The following is a 22,378-nucleotide window of genomic DNA, read 5'->3' as shown; positions in this document are numbered from 1 at the left end:
GACTGTATTATTATCTTCAACCAACAAATGGAAAGTTTCCTGATGCATAAAAAATGGTGCATTCAGGTCAGTCTTTATTGTTGTGAATAAAAAACACAGTCTTTAAATTATTGTGTTTATTTACTGGTTTCAGGGAACACACATACTGCAGCGGTGGAGTTTGCTTAAATTAACAATCTCTCCAGTCAGACTTTAGCCAACAAGTCAGCAAAAAGGTTTCATGTGGAGGTGTGAGCATCTCAAGTCTTAACCAAAAAGAAGAGTGCAACAAGTCTGCTTTGACATCTGCTTCATGTCTTTACATCCTCTCTGGTTAGACGAGTCAGGAGAACTTCAGTTGTTGACTGGTTTGCTGTTTGCACTCCTTTGATCTGGTTTGGTGAGTGCTATATCTCTCTTATCAGAAACCCCCTTTTTTAACTGAAGTTTACAAACCACTGTCTCCACATGTATATCTATAGTCAGTCAATTTCAGTTTGGCTGAAATGTATTGATATGTTTGTCGTCTCAGATCATTCTTTGTTGAGTCTTAATTTAAATTTAAATTTACTGATGTGATTTGCAAGGTGAGAGATTTAGTGTCTTCATGCTTGATTTAAACCCGTGCAGTTGTGGTTTTCTGGAGGATGGTTTTGTCGGACCTGTAACCACATTGGTGCCATCAAACTCTGTTTCTGTCGGCTTTCTCAGAAAAACTACTTCATAACCACTTCTTCCTCTGCAACAAATAAATGCATCTCGCTGAGCAACTTCTACAGCAAAGTACAAAGACGATCTGCAATCTCAGCAGGGACAACAACACACCACATAAAGCTTTGACTTTTCATCAGAGGTAAGATCACTTCAAAACTTAAGAGAATTGTCTGGCAAACTAAGAGAAATTATTAACTGAATGGACGCTTTTAGACTTTTGAGCAAATAAAAAATATAAATGCAGAAGGGATTTAAGTTATAGTTTTAACAATTTCTTATAAATAAGTTTCTTGAAAGGTGTTGCAATTTGCACATTGCAGATGGGAAAGCTTAAGAGGGACAGGAAATGTGGGGAGAAAGAGTGGACAGTGCCAGGTTTGGAAGTCGGACCTGTGACCAGTAGCCTCTCCGTAAACTAGACATCTGCTCTACTGAGCAAAACCAGCCCCTCAATTTCTCTTTTTATTTACATAACTAGATCAAGGCCTTTATAACCACTTCACTAATTATGACAGTTCAAGAAATATGACATGGAAAGACAAAATAATCACAGTATTCATTACATTTATTTTAAAAAAAAAAGAAAAAAAGAATTGATGATCCCTGTGGAAATACAGAAAGTGTAAAGTGAACTTGTGATTGGATACAGTCACCTAAGATGTTAGACTTTCTGTAGTTTAAAACAGAGTAGCATTTGTTAACTCCTGTGCTGCATGGTTTTTTTCTGCCGTAGCTGAACATGCTGGCGACCCTGACTCTGTCATCGCTGACTGTCCTGGCGTTGGCCTCCAACCTCTGCCCCCCTGCCTGCCAATGTCTCCACAATCTGACCACTGTCGAATGTGGTCATGCAAGTGGACTGAACCAGATCCCTGATCTCCCAGATGACACAGAGCAGCTTTTTGTTGCATACAATGGGATAGAGGAAATACCCTGGCATAGGCTGCAGAATCTACAGGTAATGGAAAGTATGCGGCAACCTGATACAGAACTTTAGCATATTAGAGGAAAGTCCTATAACTCAAAATGTCCATATTGTTAAGTGTTTACTGGCGATATCCTTCAGAAAGTGATGAGTCAAACCTTTTAGAACCGTGCTGGTGGTTTCACATGGTTTGTCATTTTGGCTAGAGGTTGTAAATATTTTTTTCCATGGGGAGGTAGTAACTGGTTATGAAACCTCTATTTCAACGACAAAAGCAAACAAGGCCATCAGCTACAAGACTTATTATTCCATTACAGTTATTAAACTGCTAAAGCAGGGTAGGCGTCAGGCGAGACAATCTGCAGCACGATGAAGATGCAGCTTTTTTTTTTTTTTTTTTCCTTTTCGATCGCAAAGATTCAAAGTGATTGATACATTTCTTTAGAAAAAAAACCTCCCTATGCAAGTACAGGACAAAATGCAAAAAAACAAAAATTTGCAAACAAATGAGAGGTACTGCTTTGTCCACAGGGGGCGCCAAAATCAAAACAAACACAAAAGTACCTCACAGAGGCTTTAAGTTATCTTGCTGCTGACACAAACACCGTTCTAAACAAATGCTTATGGAGACGCAGAGAAAAAAAGGGTCTGGCTTTGAAAAAGAAACAAAATCTTAGCTGAGCAACATGTCCGATGTGTCCTTGGGCAAGACACTTAACCCCACATTGCTCCTGCTGCTTCGTGGCGATGTATGAATGGATTAGTGTTGTACTTACTCTCTGATGAACGTCGCTTTGGATAAAAGCGTCTGCCTAAGTGAATTGAAAGTCAATTGTAACACATCTTGTTTTTTACGACGTTTATTGTTGAACAAAAACAGGGCACAAAAATAAAAACTAGGCTACAACAGGTTACCCTGATTAGTTGTTGAAAGTTGTTTCTTAAAACCAAATCAAATGACTTCGAAGCAGTCGGGCCTGATGTATTATCTAACTCCTAACATTATTTATTTTCTCTGTTAAATAATTATTTTCACCCACTCTTTGTCCTGGATGTTCTTTAGGTCCTGGACTTGACTGAGAACCAGCTGAATGGGTCTCTGTCCCTCTACCAAGTTTGGCCCCCTATGAAGAAGCTCTCCAAGCTCCTCCTGCGAAACAATAACATCAACGCTCTACTCCGTGATCAGTTCATGAACTGCTCTGCTCTCAGCATACTGGACCTGAGTGAGAACCTCATTGAACATCTAACAGCTGGCTTCCTACATGGATTAGAAAGTCTGAGGACACTAAATATGAACTTTAACCGGATTCAAATGTTACAGGCTGGGGATTTGGAAGGAGCCCTCAACCTTACTGAAATCTACCTTAGTCATAATAATATAACAAGGATAAACGACGGTGTGTTCAAGGACTCTGCACTCCTGGAGAAGTTGAGTCTGTCTAGAAACAGAATCACAAATGTGGGCGTGGGAAGCTTCAGAGGAGCCACGGGGCTCCATCACCTTGACCTGAGTGATAACAGGCTGGTCACTGTTCCTGCTGAGGCACTGAGGGACGTGAGTGAGCTCAGGTGGTTGAATCTTCAGAAGAACGACCTCACCGGCCTTCCAGAGGATTGCTTCTCCTCACTGAGCTCGTTGCTTCATCTAGACTTGAGCTACAACAGGATGAGCACTCTGTCTGAGGGATCGCTGAGAGGTCTGAGCGGTCTGCGTGAGCTGGACCTCAGTGTCAACCTCATTGACTCCCTTCCCCCTCAACTCTTCATCGACCTGTTCAGCCTTGAGTCACTTGATTTGTACAAAAACAGACTGAAATCTCTTCCTCTGGGCGTTTTTAGGAACTTAAAGAACCTGCAGGAGCTGCAGCTCGAAGCCAATCAGATTGATGCCATGCCTGTCGGGGTATTTGATTCACTTTCCAAACTCAACGAGCTACAGCTTTCAAACAACCAAATCCTCAAACTTGACCACGCTCTGCTCAGCAAGCTGAAGTCTCTAAAGCTCCTGTACATAGAGAATAACTCTCTGAGGCATCTTCCCAAAGGTCTGTTACACAAGATGAGAAATCTGAAGGAGATACACCTGGATTACAACCACATCAGCTCTCTTCATCCATCAGTGTTTCGCGGTTTGGTGAGAGTACATTCACTCAGTCTCTCTGGTAACTCTCTCTCCTCATTGCACCGGGACCAGTTCAGAGACCTGGTCAGCCTGAAAGAGCTCAAACTAAATGAAAACCAAATACGTAACCTTCCCGCGAGCCTGTTTCTCAATCTGACTAATCTAGCGACCCTCGACCTGGACAACAACCGAATCTCCGAGCTGTCTCCTGATGACTTCTCGGGGTTGACTCGCCTTAAAGAGCTCACACTCAGCTACAATCAAATCCATTGCATCTCTTTCCACGGCTTTTCTCGCCTCCAAAACCTCCGCAGGCTTCTGTTCAAGAACAACAGCCTGAGTCGTTTACCCGCTCAGCCCTTTGTCGGGCTTTCAAATCTGACAGAACTCAACTTGGACGGGAACAGGTTAGATCACCTGGGGTCAGATGTTTTTAAAGGACTCACAAACCTCCAGAAGTTGAGTTTGAGGTTCAACCAGCTGAGAGCGGTGGAGAAAGGGACTTTGGAGCCGTTAAGAAACCTGAAAGCTGCGTATCTGTCAGGTAACTTGTGGAACTGCACCTGTGCACAAACTCTCTACATCAGCAGCTGGGTCAACACGCACGCTGACAAGCTCGCAGACCAGCCCACCTGCTTCTTCTCTTCTCTGCCAAATTCCTCTTCTTCTTCTCTCTTTCCTGAGGAGACACCACTCTCTGACGCCGCTCTGTCTCCCCTCTTGTTTCAGGACGATTGCCCTACAAGTGCTGCAAGTGGCTCATTTCCTTTAGACATGCTGAATCTGCTCATAACTTTTCTCTTAGCCATCAGCACATTGTGACATCCTTTGTTGTGGTTTTGTGCTCTCTAACTTTTTTTTATTTCCTGTCTTTGTTTTTTTTTTGTCTGCTCTTAATTTGTGATTTGTTGCACCAGAGTCTCGTGTGTTTAAAGTGCAACGTCTATTCAATAAAATATTTTTTTGCAAATGACATTAATCCAGTGGAATGACATGATCCTACAAGAGTGCAAGTAAGACTCAAGCACTAAGTTGATTTTTGCAAACTGGAAATATAACCAAACTATGAATGATTGTATGTGACATAAAAAGAAGTTCAGCTTTTAAGTAAAAACCTCACAGACTGTAGACAGACTCACTGGAGCCTGGCCTTGTATCATGGTGATTTTTTGCTTTCAGGATGTAAGTGTTAAGCACATGTTAACAAGTACTGTAATAAGAGTTTTGAAAACAGGAAATCAGTTAACGAGTAGTAGAGTGTGTATATGTGTGCATTTGATTTGTACAGGATATCAGTAAAACTTTAAAATCACGCTTCTTAAACTTCTTCAAATCATCATATTCAACAACAACAAAAACACAGCATACAATGTTTAACCTTTATCAGTTTGATTCAGAGGAACAAAGCAGAGGTTTAACAGAAACTCACATTTCTGATTCATTCTCCTTTAGGAGAGCATCATCAGTGAAGAACTGATGAAGTTTGTTTAACCGCTAAATGTACCAGTTATTTGAAAATCCTAAAAAAATAAATTAAAAAAAAGCAGCATACCACAAAACCAGTTTAGAGTTTTAGGTCATAAAGTTTCTTTCATGTAAACAGTTTATCATCGGTCTGATGTTTGATTTTGAATCGTAAGATTGTTGATGCAACTTTTAAACAGTGACTGAGAGGGATGTTAAAGGTTTGAAAACTCTTCAAATCTATGAGCCTACAGGAAGATTAAATCCTCAGAAGGATTAATTTCATTAAAACAAATGAAGCATTGCGTTGGTCAGTCTTCCAAAAGTATAAAATTCACATCATGAATCTCAAACTCTACTGAAATCAGTGATGAATTCATTAAGTCTCACTCTTTTAACTAAAAGTACAAATCTGCAAATCATGTCATATTTGTTTTTTTACTGTAAATAATTTTGAAGAAAAGTTTAAAAGCTGACAGTAAATTTCTAACACCTCTAATCTCTGCTTTTAAAAGACTTTAAAAATAACGTAAAAGACTCTCTGTGAATGAAGGTTCCTCGAGTGAAACAAAGAGCATATAGAAATTCAAAATGTGAATTATTTCCACTTAGAAATGTGACATTTTGTCTTTCCTTTTCATCCAAAAGCTCTTTCATGTATAGTGTTTAGGATTATTTTGTGACTTCATCTCAGTTGGTTTCTTTTCTATTTTGCTTTCCTAACTCAATCTGTCATACCTTATTTGATCAGTGTCAGGTAATAACTTAACAATCCTATAAAAAGTTAACCCTTTAAACATTTTGAACCTGAAACCACATTGATGTACACAGTAACTGTCTCCAGCTTTATAATAGTTTTTAATGAAAGCATTTGAACTCCTCCATCTATTCCCACCACTTTCTTTGTAGTTAGCTGAAAAATGAAGACACACATTTCTACCTTCATAGTTAACAAAACTCCTATAACTGCACATTCATAGTTTATGGTCTATCCACTCGTTTCTTCCTGAACAGGCACGAGAAAACTCAATAGACGACTGATCTCAGTTTAGTGTCAGACGTAGAAACACTTGTGGTCCTTCAGGTTCCTCAGGTAGGAGAAACTCTTCCCACACTTGTCGCACATGTACTGTTTCTCCCCCGTGTGTATCTGCTGGTGGGCTTTCAGGCTGTTTCCCTGGTTGAAGCTGCGTCCACACGTGTCGCAGCTGAACGGCTTCTCCCCGGTGTGGATACGCTGGTGTCTGTTCAGGTTGCCCGTGTTGCTGAAACACTTCCCACATGTATCGCAGCTGAACGGTTTCTCTCCTGTGTGGACCACCTTTAAGAGAGGAAGGGGAAGAGAAAAATCATTTTCAGGTGCAGTACAGTCTTTTTAAAAAATACAACACCACAGTGTTCCTTCTACAAGAACATCTGGGTATTTATATCCTAACCGTTCCTACATAATTTCCTGAGGAAGTATGAAGTTACTCTGTCACCTTTAAAGATATGAACACTGATCCTTTTAACAAATACTAGACTTAACAAAACAGTTGATTTTAGAGTAATTGAATCCCTAATTTATACATCCAGATTCACTAGATGTCAACAGGAAGTGTCCTCAGTACACATTAAACAGCCAAGTTCGGGGCGCTGGTGGTCCAGTGGTTAGTGTGCACGCCCCATGTATGGAGGCTATAGTCGTCCAAGCAGGCAGCACAGGATCGAATCCCACCTGTGGCTCCCTTCCCGCATGTCATTCCCCACTCTCTCTCTCCCTGATTTCAGATTCTATCCACTGTCATATCTCCATTAAACGCACAAAAAGCCCAAAAATAAATAAAAAATAGCCAAGTTTCATCTAATTAGAAAATTAGTCAGAAGTGCAAAAAAAATGCAACCTGTCTCTCAAACACAGTGAATGCGATTGTCGGGGCATCTCTTCACTTTTTGTTAAACTTTTCAGTCACAGAAACAAAACAGAAAACCTACCTGATGAGATTTAAGGCTGCTGTGCTGTGTAAACATGCGGCCGCACACGTCGCAGGTGAAGGGCCGCTCGCCGCTGTGCGTCATCATGTGAATCCTCAGGTAACTGGACGACTTGAAGCTTTTCCAGCAGAGGCCGCAGCTGTGAGGCCGGACCACCGTGTGGTGCTGCTGGTGCGAGCGCAGGTCGGTGATGGAGCTGAGCCGCTGGCTGCAGAGCACGCACGTACACGGGATGGTCGCTGCGTGCGTCTGAAGGTGTTTCCGAAGCGAGTCCACACAGGCGACCACGGTGCCGCACGCTACACAGGCCAGCGTGTTCTCACCTGCGTGCGAGGTCTTCTGGTGCATCTTCAACGCGCTCTTCTGGATGAAACTTTTGCCGCAGGTCTCGCAGCTGAAGGGGCGCTCGCCGGTGTGAATCCGCTGATGGCCTTTCAGAGTGTCTGCCTGGTTGAAGCTTTTACCACAAGTCTCACACTTGTACGGCTTCTCCCCCGTGTGTATGCGCAGGTGTCGCTGCAGGTTTCCTGGTATTGTGAAGCTCTTGCTGCAGTGCTGGCAGTTGTAAGCCCGCTCCCCCGTGTGGACCATCTGATGCATTTTCAGGCCGTGAGCTCGGTAGAAGCTTTTTCCGCACTGATCGCAGCGAAACGGCCGAACATCGGTGTGGAGACGCTGGTGGTTTCTGAGGAGCTGCTTCAGGGTGAAACCTTTTCCACAAACATCACAGGTGTGTGGTCTCTCACCTGAGTATGACAGCAACGAGTATTTTAAGAATAACAGAATATGTTACATGAATACATAAAAGATCTTACTAAACATTTCTGAATGTAAAGAAATACATTTTAGATTTTTCCAGATTTTATTTTTTCTGCCGCCCTGCTGAGTTTTTCAGCTCCTTTAAACTCTTTGTGTTGTATTTAAGGAACTTTACTGTGTAGTTTAGTCTAAATGATTCTCTCTGAACAAAGACAAATGAGCAACTACGTCATTAAAAAAAGCTGAAGATCGTCTGTGAGTGAATATAAATGTTATTGAAATAGGCATCATATTTGATTAAGTTGCACCACCAACTTTCTCAGAGTTTCTTGTGGAGCTCTTACGTCCCTTTAACTATTTAATCGTTGATTTTAAGACATATATCTGACAAACAATAAAACGTTCACCTGTGTGAAGCAGCATGTGTGCATTGAGACTTCGCTGGAATGAGAAACCTCTTCCACACTGAGAGCAGTGGAAAGGTTTCTCTGTGTTTGCCTCGTGGACGGCCAGGTGGGCTTTGAGCTGCTGCAGCTTGGGGAAGGTCTTCCTGCATAGTTTGCAGCTCAGAGGCAGCTTGTTCAGAGTCTTCCTCTCCTTCTTTGCTCGACCTCGACTGGTCCTGGGTTTAACTACACGTTTGGGTCTGCTGGTGAATCCTGGATCGCCGTCTTCTGGATCTTCTGGCTCCAGCTAACGCGGTTTAAAAAATCATGGAGATTAGTATTGACCAACAAAATCCAAGAATACACTGACATTTTTTTATTTTTTTAAATAGATTTTTAGTTTTTAACACAAACTGGCCTCTAAACCCACACTGACACATGGTCTGAATCACCACTGTCTGTAGTTTAGAAACACGGACCCTGTGTTCATGTGATAAAATATTAGAAGCAGAAAATGAACGAGGTGTTTGTTCAGTCAACCTGGTAGTCTGGGTCGTCACTATTGTCCTGGGCCTGGTCATCTCTGTACTGACCAGAATCAGAGGACGCCTGGTCAGCCAACGCTTCCCATCCTTCCTCCTTTATAATCACGGGCTGGACACTGTCCTGAGGGAGAGAGGGAGGGAGAGAGAGAGAGAGAGAGAGAGAGAGAGAGAGAGAGAGAGAGAGAGAACGGACAGATTTAAAGGTTAAAGCAAAGACAGCACAGCATCTTGACCCTCTGTCCTCATGTTCTGTGATTTTTAGTATAGGTTTTTTTTTTTTGGTTAGCTCGGGCTTCTTTATTCCAATTAGGTGAAACCATATTTACGTTATTATTAGTTATAAATACAAGTTTTTTTTTTAATAAAGCAGGAGGAAGAGATGTTGGAAACAGAGCAGCATTAAGATGTCATATCATCTGCACACGACCTGACAGGATTTACCTCATAAGTTCTGCCTTTCCACAGGTGAATTATAGGCGACCTCTTCACTCCAGCATCACCGCCAGCCACAACTGTGAAAATGCCACAACATTTTTTTCAGTATTTTAAAGTTTTCAGAGTTTTTTGAGGCAGTTGTACTTTCTAAAGTTGATGTATTTAACGTGTAAACAACCCTCACATCTGCGACTCTTCCTCCCTGAGCGCCGGCCCTTCACTATCTCTCTTCCTCCCCCGTTGGCTGGAGCAGTCCCTCCCACTATCACCTCCTCTACCTCCACCTGGCCTCTGCTGCCCTCTAGCACCAGCATCAGCTCCGTCTCTGCCTCCTCCAGCCTCCTTTTCAGGTCCTCGATCTCTGCAACACTCTGCGTCACCTGAGGAGCGGAGGCAAACACAAATCATTACAAATGCAGATTTGGATTGATTGAGATCTCTGATTCCTTTTAATTCTCGATGACTGCTAAACAAACGTCCTGACACACACAGAGAGGTCACGTACTTCCAGCCGCAGCAGAGAAGAACATTCGTGGAAAAGCTCGCAGATCTTCTCTACGGCCTCTCGAGCCAGAGATGCCATGAAGACGCTGAACTGGATCACCTGACGGGAACAACACAGATGACTGTGAAAGTCACATACACCCTGGATAAATTCATATCCATGACGAGATCAATTTAAAAACCAGAGAGAGTGACACTAACACGAGACAGAGCTTAACACGTCTGCTTTAAATCTGAGAAACACTCAAAACCTATCTGTTCTCCAAAGCATGTGAATAGTTACTTTATGGATGTATGTGTGTGTGTATGATCACTTTTGTGGTAAGTGATGTTTGCTTTGTAGTGTGTATGACTTCATTGATTAGATTTCTGTGTAGAATAGAATAGATGTTTATTGCCGTTTGCACAGGTACAGGACAGTTACAGGTACATTGGAATTCTTGTGCGTTTCTCCCTGAGTCAGCTTCTACAAAAAAAGTTAAAATTATATATAAAATAGAATAACATTAAAAGAGTAGAAAAGTACAAAAAAAGTAAAAGTAAAAATAAATAAGTTGTAGTAACAGTTAAGTGATTTAAAATAAACTGTACAGAAGGTATACACTGTATTAAAGCAAAGATATAATACAAAAAAAATAACAAGGGGATAAAAATATAAATATGTTTTGTTTTATTGCACACATATTTTTCACATTATATAACTGCACTGTTTTTTGTTTGTAAGGTTAATATTGCACACTTGTATTGCACTGTGAGGTGGTCAACTGTGCATTTAGTTTGTGAGGTCTTTATCTTTTAATAACTGTGGAAACACATTTTTGTTGTTGTTGTTGTTGTTGTTGTATGCTGTGTTTTGATTGTTGGTGCATGCATCACTTGTCTGGGATGCATTTCTCGTCATAACACCTGAACCCTGCAGCTGAAACGTCCCAGAAACCTGTGGCTGAAAAACGTCTGTAGACATACAGCAGATAGATAGGCCTGAGCCTGCAGCCCAACTCAAAATGGCGATCAAAGATGGATTCTTCTCCTTTGTTGTTTTACCTTTATGAGACAAACCTGAATGTTTTCATCTAGTTTAACTTCAAAATAAATACAACTGAGAAAAAAAAGCATCCTAGTGATTGTTTATTGGAGTTAGTGGTTGAACGGGAACTACAGCTGGTAGCTAGCTCTTCTATTTCTATGCTCGGCCGGCTGTTCCTCATCACCGGGGAGACCGACACCGACAGCACCGACACAAACATCTCTTAAAACTCACTTTGTCGTCCTGAAACGCGTCTGTGTGTTCAGCAGCACCGTGTGAACACTCTTCTGCACGAGTTGAATCAGAACCGCTGATAACTTTCGTCATTTCTGTCACAGACGCCGTAACCATAATTTCCAGAATGGCGCCAACCCGCGACTCCGGATCTGACATCCTGAAGAATAATGTTTAGTGTTTGGATTCTATTTATTATTTTATAACGAAACATAAACACTCGTGTGCTACAATGTCATCGTTACGATGAACTACAAACTCTCAGCACTAACATGGATCTCGACTTCCGCTTCCAAAGTGAATGACTTCAAAATAAAAGCACGAATACTCCATTCAGCACAATTCATGAAATTCAAATGTGCTAAAGATCACTTTAAATAAATTAATATTACTCCACAAACTGTCCTGAAATGTTTGTTTTTGTTGCGTCTGTTTCTTTTTAATTTAATTTACTTTAATATTATATACCGTATCTTGTGATTTGATTTCCCTAAGTTATGTGTTTATTCTGCTTAAATAATTGTTTATGAATGTAGTGCATGTTTGCCTCAGTTTGTAAATTGTAAAATGGACCAACTACAATGAATTCATGAAATCCAAATGTGCATCACTTTAAATACATTAATATTACCTCACAAACAAACTGTCCAAAAATGTTGTTTTTTTTATTGTTTCTTTGATTTACTAATATTGTATACCATATCTTGTGATTTGATTTCCCTAAGTTATGTGTTTATTCTGCTTAAATAATTGTTTATGAATGTAGTGCATGTTTGCCTCAGTTTGTAAATTTGTACCAACTACAATAAAGTACAAAATAAATAGGCCTAACCTTAACACCACCTTCATACGATCGATCTAAGGCTGATGTTAAAAGTGTAATATTGAACTTCTTATGTAAGAACTATAATGATTTAGATTAGATCCAAGTTTGTAATTTATTTTACTTTAAAAATTGTTACCGGAAACGTTGTCTGCATTGTATCTACCTTGACGTTAAACTAAGTTCACTGTTGGTTTGTTGGCGCTCACTGCCCTCTAGTGGCCAGATGAAGGAACTTCAGTATGATTAAAATAAAATAAATGATAAAAAAATAATAATAATACGCTTCAAAAACTAATATTGTAAAGATTTCACAACCAACAACAATATCAGCCAGACATGTTTGTATTGTTAACTTTTGGCTGCTCTAGAGATCATATTAGCTAACTCTTGAAATAACTACCTAACACTTGTGAGTTTACTGCCCTCTAGTGGTCAAATATCAGAACTACATCCGGGTAACACTCGTCAAGTTACAAAAGATAACGCAGAAAGCTTGAGAGTAAAGCTTTTAAAATTAGAAACACGGCTTGATAAATACATTAAAACAACTGTACCGATCTATTTTTTTAATCATCAAGTTCGTTTTCCTCTAGTCGCTTCTTCTGTAGCTATTTTATTCTGTTTACTCATCTGCCCTCCAGTGGCCAATATAAGAAACTGCAACACTAAATAAAAAAGGCGGCTTACCTCTGGTTTTGCTAGCGCACTCTGAATGAATATCAATGAATATTTACGATTCTTTACAAGATTATTATAAATAAAACAGCAAAACATGTTTTATTTAAAAACGTATTCACAAAAGGATTTCAATTCAAGTCTGGATGGTCTCTGGAGTTTACTTTTATCACGTATTCTGACCCCCCAGTGGTCACAGTGAGGAACAGCATTACTAGCAAGCTCGATAAGATGGGAAAAAAAAACAAAAAACAGATTCTTGTTCAAATAAATAATGACATCAACAAGCGTAATGTCATCGCCTTCATTATCTATGTAATATATAAATAAAGAAATAAATAAAGAAATGAATAAACAAAGAAATCAGATATATAATTCAATAACTATAGAAAACTGAAAACATGAATCAGGTCATCAAATAATAAAAAAACTTTATTTTAAAGCAGATTCTTTTAGGTATCACAGTTGTCTGTTTCTGTATCTGTGGACAATTTTAACTGTCAACATTAAATGCTTTCACACGCACCCTGATGCTTCTTTCAAGCGTCTGAAGGTATTTAATTTAAACAGGTGACTATGAATCATTCAAGACTATTAGTTTAAATGAACTTTTCTCCAGGCAGTATAGAGCTGTCTCTCTTTACAGTCATTTAACTAACGATGCAGGTTTGAACTAACAAACAAACAGAGCTTTGCCTTGACGGGACAATCACTATCTGAGATCTTCTTCAGGGTAGAATACAGAGTCATCATCGATGAATCAGTGAAATCCACACATTTAGTTTCATGATGTACTGAGTGTGTTTCCCAACATTTTCTCACTACAGTTGTGTTTCTTCAGCAGCCTCGAGTCTGAAAAGCCGAGTCCACAGCTGCTGCAGGAGTACGGCCTCTCTCCCGTGTGGACCTGCATGTGAAACTTGACGTGTCCGAGCTGCCTGAACTTCGCTCCACAGACCTCGCACTCGTACGGCTTCTCCCCCGTGTGGACCCGTAGGTGCCTCAGGTAGTTTGTGTAGATCCTGAAGGCCTTGCCGCACTGCTCACATTTATGCGGTCTCTCTCCAGAGTGCTGCAGTTTGTGGGACTTGAGAGCCTGAAGGATGATGAACCTCTTCCCGCACACGTCACAGCCGAACGGCCGCTCTCCGGAGTGGATCCGCTGATGGTAGTCGAACGTGGCTTTGTAGAAAAACGACTTCCCGCATGTGTCGCAGTTGTGCTGCATCTGACCCGTGTGAATGAGCTCGTGTCTCTTCAGTGCGGGCGCCGTGTCAAAGCCCTTGTGGCAGGTCTTGCAGCTGAACGGCGTCACGTCGACTGTGGTCCTGTCCCGCCGGTAGATCACTCTCCGGTTGCCTCGCTCTCGAGCTCGCCGCGTGACGACCTGCCCGTGTCTGTCGTTGTGAGAAACCTTCTGGTGTTTCTGCAGCTGGCAGTTGTAAAGAAACGTTTTCCCACACAGGTCGCACATGAAGGACTTTGACGCCCCGTGCAGCAGCATGTGGACTTTCAGCTTGTTGTCCTGAATGAAACTCTTCCCGCAGACTTCACATTTGAACGGTTTCTCGCCCGTGTGGATTCGGATGTGTCTCTTCAGGTTGTGCTGCAGGGTGAAGCCCGCTCCACACGTCTCACATGTGAAGATTTTCCCTCGATGGACGGACTGGTGCGTGCGGAGGGATCTCCTCTTTACAAAAGTTTTGCCGCACACAGCGCATTTGTAGGGATGCTCCCCAGTGTGAGTGCTTCTGTGGCACTGCAGCGTGATGGCGTACCTGAAGCTCTCGCCGCACTCGGAGCACTTGTGCGGTTTCTCCACGGAGTGAACCGTCTGATGAGCCTGCAGGCTGTGTTTGGCTTTGAAGCCCTTCCCACAGGTGGAGCAGGTGAACGGCCTCGTGTCGGTGTGCACGAGCTGATGAGTCTTCAGGTTCATTTTGCTCTTGAACGTCTTCTCGCAGACTTGGCACTTGAAGGCGGCGTACTTCCTCTCCTCGTGCCGCAGCAGGTGGTACTCGTAGGTCGCCGTGTTCCTGAACTTCCTCGGGCACTGGGCGCAGGAGAAGGGCCTCTGTTCTTTGTGAGTGTTCATGTGCTTCATCAGATGAAACTGCCTGTTGAAGCTCTTGTTACAGACATCGCACACAAAGATCTTCCCTTTCCTCCTGACTCCTGCTTCCTGTGTGTTTTTACATTCCTCTGTGGTGCGATCCTCCACGTCGTCTACAAACGTTTAAAAGAAAGAGTTAAAAATCCATCACTCATGTCCAGAATAAAAGAACAACACCAACAGAAACATGTTGATACAAATAAGTAATACTTAATGAGCCATAGTGTTGAACAGTACGATATTCAAACATGGTTTTACCGTTTAAAATCTTTTCTTGTCTCCTTTCTGAGGACACAGCTTCAGAGTTCACCTCCTCTGTTGTCTCCCCAACATCTGTGAGTCACGGTAAAGAAAAGAAAGAGGACACACGAGTCATGACAAGAGTCAACTAAAGAAATGTTCCCCGTAATAAAACATGCTGATCGGTTCTGAAATCCTCCAGAACTAAAAGTACCTGTTCTGGTTCTGCAAATTCAAAGGATGTCACAAGAAAACATGTTTTTATCAGATTATAACAAATGACACTTTCTTTCAAAGGATTGCAGTAAAGACAGACTTTATTTGTTTGCACTGTGTTGGATACTTGAAAGATGTTGTCCTGCGTTAATGCCTGGAAAATATATGATTTATTAATTTAAGAAAATTGTGTAACCTGCTAAACTTCATTGGAAATTAAAACTGAGAAGGTGTTCCTGTTTTTTTTATTCTTTTATCTTTTCTGTTATGAGATTTAAATATGTTGTGGACATGAAACGTTCTTTATATAAACTACTTTTGCTGTTCTTTTGGACAGGAGCCGTTCTCATTGTCTTAAGGTTTTACCCGTCTCCTCCTCCACACCTGTCAAACACCTGCAGAGATGTTTTTCAACGCTTTACTGAAATCTCACCAGCATCGTGTCCGCCCTGTATCTCTACAGCAGGTGAAGATTCTGCGCCTCCATCAGTCAGTTCACCCGTCTTCAGTTTTAACTTCCCGATCGGCTTCAAGGTGTGGATCAAGCCGCTCTGCTCGAACAGGACCGGGCAGCCGTTCAGGACGTTTTCTCTCCACAGTCGAGCATTTTCAAAGTCTCTACTCAAAGTCTTCAGCTCGCTCTCCAGCCGGCTCACTTCCACCTTCAGAGTCGAGTTTTCGTTGAGCAGCTTTGAGGACAGTTGGAAGAAAATGCCATTCATCTTTCTTGTTGCCTCGCGTGCCAACATTTCCAAAGTGTTTGCTAAATCTGTCTGTCAGGATTAAAACAAGAAGTCAACATTATTTTTTATAATAATAAAAAAAAAAATATTGCTATAAATGAAAGAACAGTTTCTCTGATGAGCACCAAATCCTGATCCAAACTCTGCCCACACATAGTTCAGTTGATGTTATTGAGAACAAACGAAAAGAACCCATCAAAAACATTATATACAGAAAACTGGGTACATTTTCGAGCTAAAGGTTTGATGCTAAAGTGACTTTGTGTCCCAAATAGTTATTTATAAGAAGCATTTTGGTTTAACTAATGTGTGGAAATATATCAAAAAGGTAGAAAACCTCTTCTTTAAAGTAAGCTGGTTTATTAAATGTATTGATTTAAAATAATAAACTCTACTGGCAGCTTCTGTCAATTTAATTAATTGGAAATAATTCTTAAAAAGGCTTAAAAAAAATTGCAATCCCTCTGAAATTAAATAAAAACAAACCATCATGTAATTTAATTTAATTAATAATTCAGATAATTTCACTCCAGTAACGAGTTTGAAACACATCAAACAAAGTCACCTCAGACTGTTTTTATTGCTGTGACGTTAAAGCAGACATTTATTTCACAGACGCCGTCAATAAAAAACATAAATGTTCTTTTAAAACAATTTTCAGAAACATTTTCTTCCATAATTGTTACTTTGACTCTCAGAACTGTCTTCCCAGTGAAGGTTAGCTAGCGAGGGATTAGTCCGCCATCTTTATTCCGCTTGTCACCGTAACGTCACTTGTTTTCTCTCCGTCGGGTCAATCTCCCACATTTAGAGTTTCTGACGGTTAAAAACGGCGTTACCGCAGAATTTGAACCGTTAACTCACCTCCCGTCTTCGGTTTGGCTCCTTCACCAGGTTCTCCTCTTTTGAGTTTTTAATTAAATCAACAGCGACATTAATAACTGTCTCCAGGATGGTTTTTGTTTCACCACAAAACACAAAGTGTTCCGACATTTTATCTTTAAAGTCAACGGCCGACTCTCAAACTGCCAACAGCAACAGTGAAGTTAGCGGCATACATACCGGAAATGGAGGCAGCGTAGATTTAACTGTATTATTTCAAAATAAAGCTCTTAAAAGTGGCTTCGATTTGCATATTGTTTTATTGCAACAACAAACAGAGAAAATAGAAACAGAGCCTTATCAAACAGAAATAATATAATTATAATTAGAAAGCCATTTCACCATTTGAACGTTTTCCTTAAAAAATAATTACATCTTAATAGCTCTTAGTCGGAAAACGTTTTCTATTCATTAAGCGGCATTTGAAAAGTAAAGAGGAAAAAGAAGGTATTGGAAAGACCAGAACAAAACTTTGTTTCTCTACTCTGAAAAAGAGCTGAGCTGTGACTATTTTTTACCGTATGAATGAATTTGGATTGATTCTTGAACTCAAGCACATCAGGAGCAATAACAAGGGAGAGTAAACAGAGGCCTTAAATGAGCAAACTATTTCAGCTACTGCCACTTCTTTTTATTTTTTTTATTTTAACTGTTATGAAGTTGTTAAAGCAAATGTTTTGTAGTTTCACAAAGTAATTGTAAAAAAAGAATATTCTTTGAACTGGAATGGATTAAACTTCTGTCTGTGTGATTTATGAGCAAATAGAAACAGCTCTCATTGACAGTTTAAGACAGAACTTTTTAAGTTATTTTGTCTACTTCAGCTAAGCTAGATTTCAAGATCAAACTCAAGTTATTCAGTCTCCCTTGATACAACACACCACTGTTTCATTAATGACAAACGGATGAAGCATGAGCGTTGTGGTGGACTCTGCAGTGCGGCGTCACCTCGGCTACGAGCCGTCACAGGTGTGTTTTTTGAGCTGCCTTGAATCCGAGAAGCTGCGGCCACACTGCTGACACGGGTAGAGCTTCTGCCCCGTGTGGACCTGCATGTGCGACTTGAGCTGATTCGACTGGTGGAACTTCCTGTGACAGTACAAACACTCGAATGGTTTCTCCCCCGTGTGGATCCTCAAGTGTCTGTAGAAGTTTCCGTCTGTTCTGAAGGATTTTCCGCACTGGTCGCACTTGTACGGTTTCTCCCCGGTGTGAATCCGCTCGTGCTGCTTCAGACTGCCAGCGTGGAAAAACCTCTTCCCGCACACATCGCACACAAACGGCTTCTCCCCCGAGTGGCTTCTCTGATGATATCCAAAAGAGTATTTGTTATGGAAAGACTTCCCACAGATGCCGCAGTTGAACTCCTTGTGCTCGCTGTGACCTCGTTCATGAAGCTTGAGGGAGCACGCAGCGCTGAAACCCTTCAGACAGATCTTACAGCTGAACGGTTTAACCAGCGACTTGTTTCGCTTTCTCGCCTGCAAGACTCTTTGTGTGCCGTCCGTGTCCTCGTTCCTGTCGGCGTGCACGTACTTCTGATGGATGAGCAGCCTGCAGTTGAAGAGGAACGTCTTCCCGCACAGGTCGCACATGAAAGGTTTTCTGGCGCCGTGGACGAGCATGTGAGACTTCAGCTTGTTGTTGTCGGAGTAGCTCTTGCCGCACTCCTGGCAGGTAAACGGCTTCTCCCCCGTGTGAATGCGAAGGTGCCTCTTGAGGTTGTTGTTCAGGCTGAACCGGGCTCCACATATGTGGCAGGTGAACGGTTTCTCTCCGGTGTGGACCAGGCTGTGTCTCTTTAGAGCCGTGCCGGTCCTGTACGAGCGGCCGCACACGGAGCATATGAACGGAGTGTCGCCCGTGTGTTTCCTCTTGTGCACGGTCAGCGAGTGCGCGTATTTGAAAGCCTCCTCGCACATTGTGCATTTGTATTTTCTGGCGTTCGTGTGCACCATTTGATGGAAGCGCAGCGTGTCTTTACTCTTGAACTCTTTCCCGCACGTGGCACAGCTGAACGGTCTCTCTTCCGAGTGCACCGCCATGTGACCCTTCAGCTGCACCGGCAGCCTAAAGGTCTTATCGCAGAGCATGCACTTCAACATCTGCTTCCACTTCTCGTGGCGCAGCAGGTGATTCTCCAGAGATGCTTTTATTCTGAAAGTCTTCCCGCACTGATCACAGGAGAACGGTTTGGGCGGTTTGTGCCGCTCGTGACGCTTCAGGTGATTCTGCAGCGACTGCTCTTTGCGGTACGATCTCTTACACTGAGGACAGGGGAAGGGCAGCGGGGCTTTGTGTGTCTCATGACGCAGGAGATGATTCTCCAGAGACTTCTTTTCCAGGAAGCTTTTGCCACACTGCTCACAAGGAAACGGCTGCTTATGGACCTTCACGTGTTTCTTCAGTTCACCTTTCCAATGAAAACTGGCGCTGCAAAGCTCACAGGGGAAACGCTTCACAGTCTGAGGCTCGCTCTTTGAAAGCCTCCTGCCCTGCACGCCACCTGACCTGGTTTTATTCTCCTCAGCGCTTTGCACCATGGACGCTGGAAATTACATCAGAAATCTAGAATCAGTCGTTCATTATTTAAAGATTTCATTCCAGTGTTTACTCAGTATCGTCATACCTTCTAGGACTTTAGACGTTGGTCTCCTGATTCTCCTCGCTCTCCCTGAAGGTGCCTCTTCCACAGATTTCTAGGAAGAAGAAGAAAATGTTTTTTATTATCAAACACTATCAACACATGTTGGTTGTATTAAATCAGCTCCTCTTAATACAGAAACATCACACAAGAAAATATTTAAGAATACATCCCGGCTCAGTTTGTTCTTTTTAAGTCAGCGATAGAAAATCACACAATCTGTTTTTCCCTTAAAAAGTTTTCTCTTCTTCTCCACCAGGGTGAGAAATCACTCATTTAAAAAACTAAACCGCACAGAAGAATAGAAGTGAGGAGATTTTGAAGACGTTTCCCTTTCAGATTGATCAAAACCCGCAGAGTTAATTTAAATCAGAAGACATATCAAACCTTTTCTTGCGCTGAGTCGACACCACTGACGTTGTTGGATTCTGGACTGGAGACTTCTCGGGTTGGAGTAGATCCTGGCGAGGCGGATGTCCCCGTAGGATCAGGAGCCGTCGATGGAGCGGGCGGCCCATCGACGACTTGTTTGTCGCCCTCCGACAGCGACGTGGGAGCAGAGCCGACCCCCCCGACAAACATCATCGGTGCAGTCGCAGCGTTAAGGTCGATGACGGGCACGGCCGCCGAGCCGGAAGCATCGTCGTCGCTCACTGATGGAGCCAGAGGAAGGGTCAGGGTGGACTCCTCCGCGGGAACCGGAGAAGCTGCAGGAGTAGAGACAGACACCTGTGTGCCTGTCCAGTTTCAGAGACACAGAGAGACAAACATCAGCTTTGATCCTTTCATTCATGTTCACAGGCCCACAGATGTGATGTGTTCTTAAGAGTTAGAATAAACCGAGGATAGAAATGATGAACTCCCACAGGAAAAAAAGAATAAAGCAATTTAAAATATCACATGGAACATGTAAAGTTAATTTGACTTGATGGGGAGTAGAAGCACCAACACGTCTCTCTTGTTACATACACTTCTCGTAGCAGCCAAGAAGGAAATAACATTGAACTGGCTTAAGATTTTACATAATGGAAAAGATAACTTTCAAAATAAGACTGCAAAATGCAAGATGCAGATGGTTTCCATGGCAACACGTGATGGAGGATGTTTAGATACAGGTTGGCATGAGGAAAAATGTGGTGATATGTTAATTTAATAAAAATATATAATGAAAAGGAGAGGTATGGAAACATTATTGTGGTTGCAAAAGTCATGGTTACGTCATTGGTGATGTGTGTGTGTGTGTGTGTGTGTGTGTGTGTGTGTGTGACTTTTGTTGTTTTGGGTTGCTTGTTTTGTTGTTGTTATATATATATATATCAAATAAATAAAAATAAATGAATGCAAAAGCTCCTGTGAGGAGTCTGAACTGCCTTGGGGAAGGAGTCATACAAATCAGAAGTTTGGTGCACTGCAGCTCAGGGTTCTTCCACTGACACTTTGCGTGTTGTTAAATGACGTCACATTGACAAAAGGTCATCAGATTCAGTGAGAGCTGAATGCATCCTCATCTGCAGACATAGTTTGAAGGTAAACTTCCTGACTGAGCCACAAACCCCGCCCCTCCCTCAGATACAGCCTGGTGAGGTTCTGATGTGCTGCCTCTCACCCATCACTGATCCGTCCTGCAGCAGGATGTGGGTCGGTCCCTCCTGTGTCTTGCTGCCCCCTTCACTGATGCTCTTCAGCTCCTGCTCCAGCTCCTCCATGTCTTTGCCCAGCTGACCCACCCTGGCCTCCAGCTCCTGCTCCAGCTGCCCGGCTTTCCTCTGCAGCACATCCTCCAGCTGCTCCACTTTGGCCCGCAGAGCCTCGTTCTCCTCGAACAGTTCGGAGGAGAACTCCGCGAACACCCTGTGGATCTGGACCACCAGACTCTTCTCTATCTCCTGAACTTCGCCCAACTTCGCCTCCTGCCACTCGGAGTTTGGCGCTTCTTTCTCGCAGACATCCCTGAAAACACACACGGTAGCCTGGATGGCGACTTCCACGATCGACGCCACTTCGCTGCCGAACTTCGTCTCCATTGTTTTCTTCAGTCGAGATACGAAGTCAGCGAAGTTCGTCCGACAGCTCCGCGAACATTTTAAACTAAATCTTCAACTTCAGTCAGACTCAGTTCTTAGTTTAAACACAACAACTTTGTCTTTAACGTTTCGACCCAACGTTCACTGTCAAACATGGTGGACTGTGCGTCGCCGAATAGATTCCGTGAAGAACATCCGCTTCCTGTGTCACGTCCCTATTTCAAAATAAAAGCGCTCAACAGGCGATAATAAATATGATTACAGAGTGGATAATTAAAAACTTACCTCTGAAAATTACCAGGATGAAACGTTTTTTAGTTTCAAAAGTTTTTACAGCCTCCCCCAAAGAAAAACGGAATAAAAATATGTTTATTGTGATTTGTACTATGACAGTGACAGGTACATTTAATCTGTTGTTTCTAGACTGTAAATATTAATTCTTCAAAAAAATATGAACACAGAAACATTTCTTCACATTTTGCTTTTAAATGCTAAAAAAAATAATTATGTAAATTTTCAAAAATCCTTTGCAGATCAAATTTAAAACAATATTTGTGAACTTAGACATATTTATTTTTATGAAAACAAAATGAAGATTATTTATTTGGAAATTTCATTAGGTGGAGAACCAAAGTGGGACATGCACTGATCCACTGTACAATCTGTTGGTGTAATTTGGGTTATTGTTTGAACTTGAGATTTAATAGTAATATTTCTTCATACTCCTTGTGTCCTTTAAAAATGTGATTCTCAACCGAGCCTCAGGATCCACCACCAACTACTTTATGAAAAATAGCAGACTACATTTCTGATATTTTTCATCCAAAGCGATTCAATTAAGAAACATTTTTGCATCTTGGACCTCACAACAGGGCGGCTGTGGCTCAGTGGTAGAGTCGATCATCAACTGGAAAGTCCAGGGTTTGATTCTCAGCCATATGATG

General features: G+C 42.0%; 2 protein-coding genes across 2 annotated transcripts; one reads left to right on the top strand and one right to left on the bottom strand.

Moving 5' to 3' along the window:
• Positions 1–183: 183 nt before the first annotated feature.
• Positions 184–5,051, top strand: si:dkey-182i3.11 (leucine-rich repeat-containing protein 15). Its single transcript, XM_020643515.3, has 4 exons — positions 184–379; positions 691–832; positions 1,427–1,651; positions 2,682–5,051. The coding sequence occupies exons 3-4, from the start codon at positions 1,433–1,435 to the stop codon at positions 4,563–4,565; spliced, it is 2,103 nt and encodes a 700-aa protein (XP_020499171.2). The 5' UTR covers positions 184–379; positions 691–832; positions 1,427–1,432; the 3' UTR covers positions 4,566–5,051.
• A 995-nt stretch (positions 5,052–6,046) lies between these two features.
• LOC109991234 (zinc finger protein 729) lies at positions 6,047–21,618 on the bottom strand. Its single transcript, XM_065960546.1, has 18 exons — positions 21,017–21,618; positions 19,798–20,147; positions 19,396–19,465; positions 17,721–19,314; positions 17,586–17,595; positions 16,749–16,901; positions 15,575–15,914; positions 14,944–15,018; positions 13,368–14,798; positions 12,061–12,109; positions 11,072–11,231; positions 9,812–9,910; positions 9,485–9,686; positions 9,313–9,383; positions 8,867–8,992; positions 8,348–8,633; positions 7,182–7,927; positions 6,047–6,528 (listed from the first exon to the last, which is right to left on the bottom strand). Exons 1-18 carry the CDS (start codon positions 21,432–21,434, stop codon positions 6,262–6,264), a joined length of 6,447 nt encoding a protein of 2,148 aa, XP_065816618.1. The 5' UTR covers positions 21,435–21,618; the 3' UTR covers positions 6,047–6,261.
• Positions 21,619–22,378: the final 760 nt, after the last annotated feature.

This window comes from Labrus bergylta, chromosome 11, assembly GCF_963930695.1.
Source record: "Labrus bergylta chromosome 11, fLabBer1.1, whole genome shotgun sequence".
Taxonomy (NCBI): domain Eukaryota; kingdom Metazoa; phylum Chordata; class Actinopteri; order Labriformes; family Labridae; genus Labrus; species Labrus bergylta.
Note: the sequence above shows the minus strand (reverse complement) of the source record. Positions and strands in the feature narration are given on the sequence as shown.